The sequence below is a fragment of the Monopterus albus genome, unplaced genomic scaffold (assembly GCF_001952655.1).
Source record: "Monopterus albus unplaced genomic scaffold, M_albus_1.0 scaffold129.1, whole genome shotgun sequence".
NCBI lineage: Eukaryota > Metazoa > Chordata > Actinopteri > Synbranchiformes > Synbranchidae > Monopterus > Monopterus albus.
The window spans coordinates 1,363,162-1,373,921 of NW_018128009.1; the positions used below are offsets into that span (position 1 = coordinate 1,363,162).

The window sequence follows — 10,760 nt, forward strand, 5'->3', positions numbered from 1 at the left end:
ATATTTTGTACACCATTTTACTAAACATTAAAATCCCTTGAAAAATATCATTCGACTCATTAAATCCTACAACAAAATAGCTAAGTTAAATCAGCCCAATACAGAGATCTCCAACATCAAGTTAACAAACCATGCATGGTTTAAAAAGGATAATTTCCTAATAATCCTGCTAAAATATTTAATCATTGCGCTCTGCTTAAGGACTGTCCTTTGCTGTTGTAGATTTTTTTTAATTTATTTAATGCCACTGGATGCCAAAAGTGTTTTGGTGGAATACAATGAATTTATTCGTGTAGCTATGAAGCAGCCCATCTTAGCACAGTCAAAATGGAGAGACAGTCTGAACTGACAGTCGGTTAGTAGGAAATTATACAGTACTTGAGTTTCATTTTGTGGCAAGTTGCATGGTTTGACTTTGTTTGATTTTGGTTCTGCTGTTACATCCCATTTGATTAAATTACTTCCCGTCATTTTTAGAGAGAAGCCCAAGAGAGAGAAGAGGCCGAGCAATTTCGCCTGGAACAGATGCGAAAGGAGCAGGAGGAGGAGAAGGAGGTGGGGAGAACACATCATACTCACATCATGCAAATTAACTCCAATTATTATTCCACTGTTGTCAGTGCAAGAGCGATATGTTTTGCCAGTGACTGTGCCACTGTGCCTTCATTTTCTTTCCTATCCTGCTCTCACTTTGGAATAATGAGTCAATTAGATTGTGGTTTTGGGGAAGCCTGCCAGTCATTGATGCATCTGCAGTGTGGGTGAGCAGGCATACGGCCATTTTACAAGAATAAAATATCTTAATTACAGTGAAGCCTTTCCCTGTTAATGTCACCTTACATACACACAGTTATTGTTCTGTTTAACTGCTTGACATTGGTATAGCACACAGCCTCATAATGAACCCTAACCGAACAAAAGACGGAGGCAATTCATGTACACACGCTTGTGCACAAACACACACAACCTAAGCAAACACACATATTCGCTTGAAAACAATTATTGTATGTGAAGAGGGGACAAACACACACAGGCAGACACACTGTCACGCATGCAGGAAAAACAATAATTGTCTGTGAGGATGGCACCAATGTTGTAATACAGTCTTTTGTGATATAGTATAGTCCTTGCTGATTGTTGTTTACTCTACAGCAGAGAGCCTTGGGGCACTGAGAGATATTGGGTGACCCGGTTCACTCAGGTGATTGTCACCTAAGTTAAATAGACAACAACAAAAGAGCCTTGATCCGGACCTTAATTATATCACTGTAGTCCACTGTCCAAACTGTGTGCACACTTGTGTGTTTTAAAAAAAATAATAGCCACTATGGCCTTGCCTACTACTTGTATGAATTTTCTCTTCCCAGATACCAGTTTTGTACGGTATCTCCTTTGCTATCATAGTAATCTTGCCCTTGTGTTACAATCTACATATTCAGCAGCAGTTGCTGCTGAATCCTGACGATGGAAGCTTGAGTTTCTTAAACTGTTGTTAATCGGGATCTGAAATGGGACATGGGTGTAACACCCAGGTACTATACACTTGGTTTGAGTTTGAGTCTACGGATATACTGATAGCCAGTGTATCCGACTGACTGAAAATGTTTCAGCACTGCTTTCTTTTTTTACCTGAAGAGTCACTTAAAGTATAGACAATATAGTCGTATAGCAATCAATCTTTGTTGCATGAATGATTATATACACTAGATGATGGAGGAGGAAAATTAGCAATGTATTTGAAAAATCTTTCACCTGCATATTTCTGTTAATGCGTTAAATTACAAATGGTCTTGATCTAAACGGTTCACTGAAGCTGCTGCTTATTATTCCTTCGTTACTATATTCTCCCGCGCAATAGCAAGAGTGGCTGACTTGAATCCCAAAGGAGGTATTGTAGACAAACTGCGGAGATGACTCCTTTTGTTTTGTTCATTTATGACAGTAACAAATGTTTTAATATTTATCCACTGCCATGTTGTTGGGCACCAACTTTAATACTGAGCTCGAGAGCCCACAGTGTAGTTTTTCCTTTTGCTCTCATAATGACCTTTTTTTTATTTTTTTGCAGTTTTCAGTTGAGTCTTATGGGGTAGTAACCTAGTACTGTGTGTGACAGACTGCAGACACAACAAAAACATCAGTTGCCACCAGAGAGAGGACAATGCTAGGGGGAACGCTTTCTCTGTGATTTTGTGCCTTTGTACAAAGAACAGTGAGATGAGGAAGACTAGAAGATGAGATGGGAGCTGCTGAATTGAGAGGGGTGTGTAGTGTGCATGTGTTATGTACCTGTGTGCGTTGACATTACTGTTTACCTCCTTCAGGGGGTCTTAGCATACAGTTGTGTTGTCTGTCAGGTGCAGCCCCCACCCGTCATCTGTTTGCTTTCTGTGGTTGGCCGAGTGGAGCTGGAGAGGCAGTTAAATGGACGGGCGGACGCTTCTGACTCTTTGTGTGGAGCAGCCCGAGGCTCAACCAGACGCGTGTCTTGTGGTTCCTTTAGCGATGCTACCTCACACTTGTGTGGGAGTTTATGCTTGTGTCTGTGGTTGACTGTGTTTCTGCATTTGTATGTCCACCACCCCACATACACTCCTGTCTGTTGTGTGTGTGTGTGTGTGTTAGTTCATCCCGGGGGGCCCCTTTAGCTCCGTCAGCATCAGCTCTTATACCTGAGGGAGCTGATGGCGGAGCGGCACGCGCCCTACCCTGCCCACCCAACACCAGAAGCTGCTAATGAGCTACTGTTGTACACTCTTATGAAATATAATTGCATTATGGTGTGTAAATAAAGCCGGGGCGTGTTGTCACAGCATATGCTCCCCGACTGGCCAAACAGGAACAACAAGCTGGGGGGGGGGAGGTGAGGGGCAGGAGCAGAATGAAGAGGAAGGCTCGAGGGAGCGGCTGAAGTGCGGTTTTTGGAACACAGGAGGGCTGATTAGCTTTGCTGTGCAAGATGACAGTTGATTGTTATCTTTGTGCTAGATAAGCCACCCTCACTCTATAGATAATATTACCAACTTTACTGTCTGAAAAATAACAGATCAGCTTTTACAGTGCAAGGCTGTAAACTACCTGTGGGTAGACACTGAGATATTCACCAGGCTCCTTCTCACATTTTGTTAATCAGGTGGGTGAACAAAAAAAGAACAGTAAGAAAGAGGAATACTGTACACAGGACTGTTTATAATGTACTGCAGTGTTACTTGGCAACGTTCTGTGCTACTCCAGGCTTTAGGGAACAGGGTGAGACACATGCCAACTAATTTAATAACATTCTCAGGACAAGAAGGCCCTTTAATTGTCAGGCCACAGCGCTGCAGTCATACTCTGGGACCAGCTTCTCAGCTTGACTGTCATAATTGTTTGCATGCTGTGTCATCATCTTTGTAACTGAACTGCCCACAAATTTTGTTATTTTAGAAAATCACTGAAAATCTTTCTTCATATTCAGTGTTCATATTAGCTGTCTTACAGTAGTACTTATGCTGACACTGTTGTGAACAAGCTGTAAAAATAGAAAATGTATAGAAACTTTGTAATGCTAATAGACTTTAAATAAAGAACTGCAGCACCAATGACAGCTGCATCTTACCAGCACCTGTATGGAAACACATCTGCCTTCAGTCAACACTGTGATGCACCCTATCTGGAAACAGGTTGTGCTGTGCATTAGTTCTTCTTCTACATTTTTGTTGTTTAATATTTGTGTAATAGTATGCAATGAATATAGTTTAGATCATTTTGTGAAGTAAAAAAAAAGAGTTATATACTGTTTGAGTTGAAGCATCCTCAGGTCAGAGGTATTTGTAACTTCTTTAACCCTCACTGTATTTTGTGTCATTTCTTCTACAAGGAAATTCACATATAAGCAGTTAGCGCACTAGCATAATAGAACTTTGGGCTTTTCTCTAGTGATTATGAGGTGTTTCCAAAATTGTGAATGTGCTGTACTGACTTTTTCCACCCCCATCCCTTCTTTCAGGCAATTCGCTTGTCTCTAGAGCAGGCTCTACCGCCAGAGCCCGACGAGGAGTCTGGAGAGCAAATCAGCAAACTGCGAATTCGCACACCGAGTGGCGAGTTTCTGGAAAGGCGTTTCCTGGGAAGCTGTAAACTCCAGGTTCTCTTTGACTTTGTGGCCTCCAAGGGATACCCCTTTGAAGAGTTCAAGATCCTCACCACCTTCCCTCGTAGAAATGTGAGTGGTATATATTTTTACAGACACACATGCCTCAAACTGTCCTCTTCTCCTCACACCCTCATATGTGCAGGGGAAATATTTTAAGGATCAACACATCTAATTCACGAGTGGAGAGGTGAGGACTTTAGCAGGAGCTGCATTATCCAGTTGAGCTGTTGTCTCGATTTTGTGCCGTCCTTCATAACAGTTCTATGCCCACACAAACAAGCGCTGAATTCATCCTTACTGCAGAAGAGTAGCAGCAGGTTATATGAAATGTTCTCAGCCACAGCTCCACAGCTATAATTGGCTTTTCCGTTCAGGCCAGGGCTGCAACTCTGGGGGCAGCTGTGACTGCAGAAGAGCAGGGACATTAGTTGAGACGATCTGCGGTGGCTGATTGATGTAGTTTTTCTTGCTTCTGTCATTGTTTTTGGTGTTTGTGCACTGCAGCAGCAGCACTGGCGCGTCACTGCCTTTGTTTACTCATACCTGTGAGAGGGCATGCTAAGCCGACTGTTTATCCATGCACCTGCGCACACATAGTATTCAGTGAATATTAATTAGTATCGGTCCGCTGTGAATACAGTACACTATGACTGTGTTAGGATACAGTTGTCAGCACTAACAGTAGTATTCTCTATGGCTCTTCTGCTGACGCCCGACAGCATTCAGTCAGCTACAGCCACGCTCTGCAGCAGTGAGCTAATAAGCACTGTTTTAACTACTAGTTTAATTAGCCATGCTGCTGGAAACAAAAATGAGATTTCCATTAATCAAGAGAGGAGTGCATGTGGAGGGGCGGCGGGTGGTGGTTGTATAGAGGTGTGTGTGTGTGTGTGTGTGTGTGTGTGTGTGTGTGTAGGCTTGCCCAGGCAGTGTGCCATCGTAGTCTGTAGGGACCGGTGGGGCACAAACACCTCAAACTAACACACACATTAACACGTAGCTCACACTCTTCATTTCATCACAATCACACACTGCAACACATGCACAAATATTTTCAAGCAAACACATGCCCCACTCACAACTTTGTCACTTAAAGGATTCACAGTTGTCTCTTTATAATCAAGAGTAAACATGTGTTTGAGACAGAGATAAAGATGTGTCTGCATCGCAGATGAAATTCCGGCAAAAACAGGATGGGAGGATTAGAGGGGTAGAGAAGCGAGGAGAGGATGGTGACTGCAGAACTAGTCGAAAAGAGAACAGAGAAGACAAAAGCTTAAACAAAGAAAAGATTTAATCAGAGAAACAGTCTGAAAGAGAAAAGGATAGAGAAGACAAGTGGAGAAGATATTAAAAAGAAAAAGATGGGAGATAATTCCAGAAAACAGAAAGGCGAGAGATTTGAGGAAAGAGAGGAGGGAAGCAGCTCTGTGGTAGTGCCAGTATGAGGCTGTGAACACAGGCCCCCGTCTAATCCTGCAGCTCTGTGTTGTAATTAAATGAGAGGGTGCATAGAAAGCCTCCATTCCGTCCAGACGCTCTCACTGTTGCTCTGCCAGGATCAGAGGATAGAGGATAGACCACTATTGCATTTGTAATACTGCACAACTGTTGAAACCTTCTTTCCCTTTTCTAGTTTTCTGCGGCTTTGTGCAGTGTCACTCTTTCTTTTGCTGTTTCCCTCCTCGTCAGCCACTTTATTTAATTTTCATTCATTCAGCTCGAACACAAATTAGAGGATCTACTCAATCCAACTTGAGAACATTATGTAAAGTGGTACCAGATATTTTTGGCTAAAACTACAACATTATTGGTCAGGAGAAGGGCTATTTAGAGGATGTAAATCTTGCAACAGAGGTTTATTTCCATTTGTTGATCAAGCTTTGACACGAGGAGAGAAAACATCAGAACCGGTTCAGATGTCTCTTATTCATGCTTTTCCCACCTTCCTGTGGCTTAGCCAGTAAGTGTCTATTAGTCTCCAATTTTTGGACTCAATCTCTTCCTCAACATTTGGTATCAGTGGCTTATCTCTTCAGCACTACAGCAGGCCTTACACTGGCATCATTTGTACTAGGCTTAGCCGTGCTCAGGGAACTAACCCTTTCTCCATTTCTATGACTGTCAGTGAGTTTGAGGAAGGAGGGAGACTTTTAGTGTTTCAGTTTTCAGCTTTTCATTCAAGAATTTCCTTCTTTTCCTTCCATACTTGCTGAACACAAACCGCTGCAGAAAGGCCCGAGGACTTCTCCTGTCAGCTATCGGTGAACATGTTTAGACTGCCAGTATAAAAATCGACAATTAGGTCTTCCTGCCTGGCTGCTCATAGACACCCAAACACTGTCGACCAGCATATTAGTTTTCTCACAGTGATACTGTAGTCTCTTTCGCCTTCTCTTAATCCTTCTTCCAGCTCTGTCAGTGACTTCACCCAGATGAATCTTAGACAAAACCTGAGATGCAGGAAAAATAAACAGCGGCACAGAAGAAACGTTGAGCCATCCTGAAATAGATTTTACATCTGTTATACTGGTGTTGTTTTGTTTTTTCTTCTCCTGCTATTTGATAGTTTTCACAGGAAGGACTCCACCAGTTTGTTTTAAAAGTAATTTTAGTCAGATTTTCTTCCTCAAGACTGTTCTTACAGTATTTTTGTTTTGTACATAGCACAAACCCACTGTTCCATGTGTGCCACTCTGCTTCATCTCTGAACCTAGACATGATGTGTGGCTCCATCTTAGACCACGCACATTTTGACGTGACCTTCAGCACTCTCCTTCTCCTCTGTCTTTGAGCTTTCCCCTGTGCCTCTGTTTTCCCTCCTCTTTCCTTCCTTATACCTCTCTGCTTACACAGCCCCTATGCCTTGCAATAAAATTTGTTTTGCTCAGCAGCCTTTGTATCCTTCTCCATCTGCGTTCTCAGTTCCCCAAGTTACTTTCTTTTTACCCTTTAAAAATACACTTTTAAATATATGTTTAGGCATAAGCTAATTTGTCTTTATTTTCTCTCATTTCACTTTCACTCTCATTTGCTGTTCTGTAGTGCCCCTTATTCACCCCCCCCCTGCCCCAACACACACACACACACACACACACACACACACACAGAGTCCAGTTTGTGCGGTGCATTTCTCCCTTTGAAGTACCGTATTCTGCTCTGTTCTTTTTTGTTCACGCCCCGGCGCTACGTGCTGTCAATGGTCCTGGCAGCAGATAATGATCTCCCACTGCTTTTGTAATTGGCCAAATAAACACTTGACAACACTAGTTTAAAACAGACAAGTTATTTGGTTTTAATTAACATAGTAGGCCCTGTAATGGCTTCATTAAAAATGCGTTATTTCAGCTGCGTGTTTGATTGTGTTGGAAATGGACATCTTGAGGGCCTGTGTTTATTTTCCCTTCCTTTTCTTTCACGGCTGAGCCTTGCTTAGTGTCGCCGCCTCTGTTATCAGTGTGCTTTATTCATTTATTCATTTAAATCAAACGACTTACAATTGTGGTATTTATTTTAAACTTCGCACTAAGTGCTAATTATGTTGTTTTAACCATGGTGAAATCTGCTGTTTGATAATGCCAAATACATGGGGTTCATATTAGCTGATTATTTTGTCATACAGTTTTTTTTTTATAAGGAAAGAAAGATAAAATATCAAAGATTGCCGAGATGCACCATCTGTCTTTTTATTTGGTCCAGTTTTAAAATTAGGCTTTTTAATGCCGAGTTTCCAGATATTGTATTATCTCTTTAGATTTTCCTTCAGGCAAACAGTTTATTTCAGTTTTTATTTTGTTAATTTATGTAGTTTTAATTAACAACTGGGAAACCTTTTCTTTCCCACAAATGCTATTTAATCAGATGGAAATTATTATAAATTAACCTCCTCTTTTTATTTAATCAGACAGTTCCCTGATTGATTTGATCTAAGTGCTCTGATAGAAATTATATTGACTCAAGGTTAAAAACAAACTGCAAAGCAGAGAGCTAGATTGTCTGTCTTATGTATGTATGAATGTATGCAAGGCTGTGTAGGCGCAGGAGGAGAGAATATGGCTTAGGCAGAGCAGAGGAAAAACAACAGCTTTGTTTGTTGACAGATGCCTCCATGCTTATGGTCTGTTAATTGGATAACAATGTAAACAATCACCGATGGCGCCCGTCTCCTGTGTCAGTGTGGCATCTTGTTTCCCTACTTTCTTTTTCAGAGTCAGATGCTGCTCTCCCCCGCCATCTCTCCCTGGTGCACTATGAGCACAAACTCTCATCCCAGTTTCACACGCACACACACACCCGCTTTTATGTAGTCCACAGTTACACGACTGCGCACACACACCTGCTCCACCCCAAAGCCTCATTTACTCTTTACCTGATGCTGTGGTGTCACAACAGCCTGTCAGGTTCATTAGCATGGCAGCCATTTGCGCCGCACTGCTCCCGAGGTGGGAAAAGGCGCACAGCAGCCCTGTTGGTCGTTTCCCCACCACTGGGATGGAATATGTTTACAACAAATGCACACACACATAAAAACACACACATCATTTTACCTCTCTTCACGGCATCTCAGTTCCCCCGCTGTGGCATGAGGCAGCTGAGGGCTGATGTGCCAGCCCCTCCCTGCCTGCACCAAGCTTCACAGGACCCCACTGAGAAGTCAAGAGTCTAAATGACATGTTGAAGCGATGACAAGGAGATGAAAAACATGGAGTCAGAGACGGCTTGACGTGCACATGGTGTGACACTTCCAAACACGCTTGGGAGACGAATGTGTTGTCTGCTGCTGATGTGGCCTCCTCACATAGCCCTAATTTACTTGTACTTTTCCTTTCTCACCCTTTTCTTGGAGCACGTGAACACCCTCCAGATTTACACTTTTTGTGGTTAACACATGTTTACAGGTTTTTTATTTTTGAGGGTTTACCCATATCATTTTTGGCATCCAACATAAGCTTTTCAGGATGTAAAATAGACACATTGTTTTATTATAATACAGTTTTAAAAATTTAAATGTACAAATAAGGGTAGGATATTTTTTAATTCTGCCATAGAGGTTAAAAAATCAAAAATCTAAGTTAGAGGTCCTCTTTTGATTTTAGATATGCTCATTTATTTGGATCTGGCCCAAAAAAAGCTGCCCAGTGTTTGTTTGTTGTGTCTTGATGCTTTTCTTTTCCTCTATCCGCTCACCCCAACCAGTCGAGGCAGAAGGCCGCCCACCAAGACCCTGGTTCTGTCCGAGGTTTCTTCTGTTAAAGGGAGTTTGTCCACTGTCACCAAGTGCCCGAACTATATTTGGGCTTTTCCTTTATTATACTGCAAGCTCTAGACTTTACTATGTAAAGTGTCTTGAGGTGATTTTTGTTGTGATGTTTGTTTTGACACTAGCAAGACTGATGAGGCACTTATATTCTGCAGAAGGGTGAGCATAGGTGAAGTTGTGGTTCAGTTCATGGTCAGAGTTCACATTTCTGTGCGTCAGACTCATCTCTGTGCTTGTTGTGAGGTCGACCTTTACTGCGGTTGGCTTGCCCTCCGACCTTCTACAGCAGGTACAGGGAACTGGTTAATTATCCCTCTGTGAGGTTAGAATAGGAGCCCTAATCAGAGGGGCTGACGCAGCAGTCATCAGATAAGCCCTGGACACATCTCGGTGTCACACCACCTTGCCCATTCAGCCCAGGTGTTAGATTGGCCCAATGTAATACGACCCCTCTGGTGATTAGCTCACATAAGCTAAGAGCCCCACAGGGGTGGAGAGCATCAGAGAGAGAGTCAGATTGTCCCGTAAAAAAAAAACAACACGCACACATGGGTCAGACCTCCTTCATGTCAGCTAACTCAATCAGCTTCGTTGTGGGTGGTACTGAATTATTCCTCTGCTTTTACACAATAACTTGTGTTGAGTAATGAACACGGATAAATGTTTCTCTCCTGTACACCACCAGCGATGTTCCCGTTTGACCTTTGTCACGGCTGAATTTAGCCTTTATTAGCCATCAAAAACATAGACCCTCTGCTCTCAGTCCGTCTCTCACTCTGTCATACACCATTTCTAACACATACACAAGCCTTCATGTCCTGTAACCTTCACCACTTTGTTCTGGATTGGAGCCTTTTTAAGAAAACAAACCTGATGGTCCTCTTAGGGAAACAAAGCTCTAGCTACTCAGATTACTGCCTAGACTTTTCAAAAACATGTTAAAATAATTCACACCATACACACACTTACAAGCACATTTAGTGAACTCTGCACTAAAGCCTGGATTTCAGGGGAAAGATGGCAAGATGGAGGGATTTCGGTAGTGACTCTTCACATTAACATGGATAAATCTGAAAATGCAATTCAGATAGTTTGATGATTTTTAAAATGTCTGCTTGTGTGGCTGTGTGTCTGGACTGTCAGACGTGTTGCTAGAACTGGTGTCTTCTGATCTTAATTCATTCTTTTAGTAATTTTTCATGCACCGTCCTAAATTTGAGAATATCCCACTTTTCTGTTATATATTTCTGTAAATTTAGTGTCTTTATGCTGAAGTGTTAGTTGGACTAAAGCTGAAGACATTTTGCAATCTGGGAAATCTATTTCACCGTTTTATTTAGATTTTTCAAGTAATTGAAAAAAAAA

General features: G+C 42.1%; 1 protein-coding gene across 1 annotated transcript in view; it reads left to right on the forward strand.

Annotated features, from left to right (window-relative positions):
- Nucleotides 1-10,760, forward strand: part of faf1 (Fas (TNFRSF6) associated factor 1) — a 70,260-nt gene that overhangs the window by 49,880 nt on the left and 9,620 nt on the right. Inside the window, exons 17-18 of the mRNA XM_020612996.1 lie at nt 478-555; nt 3,989-4,204. Of these exons, the coding sequence (XP_020468652.1) occupies nt 478-555; nt 3,989-4,204 (294 nt within the window). The remainder of the gene's footprint in view (nt 1-477; nt 556-3,988; nt 4,205-10,760) is intronic.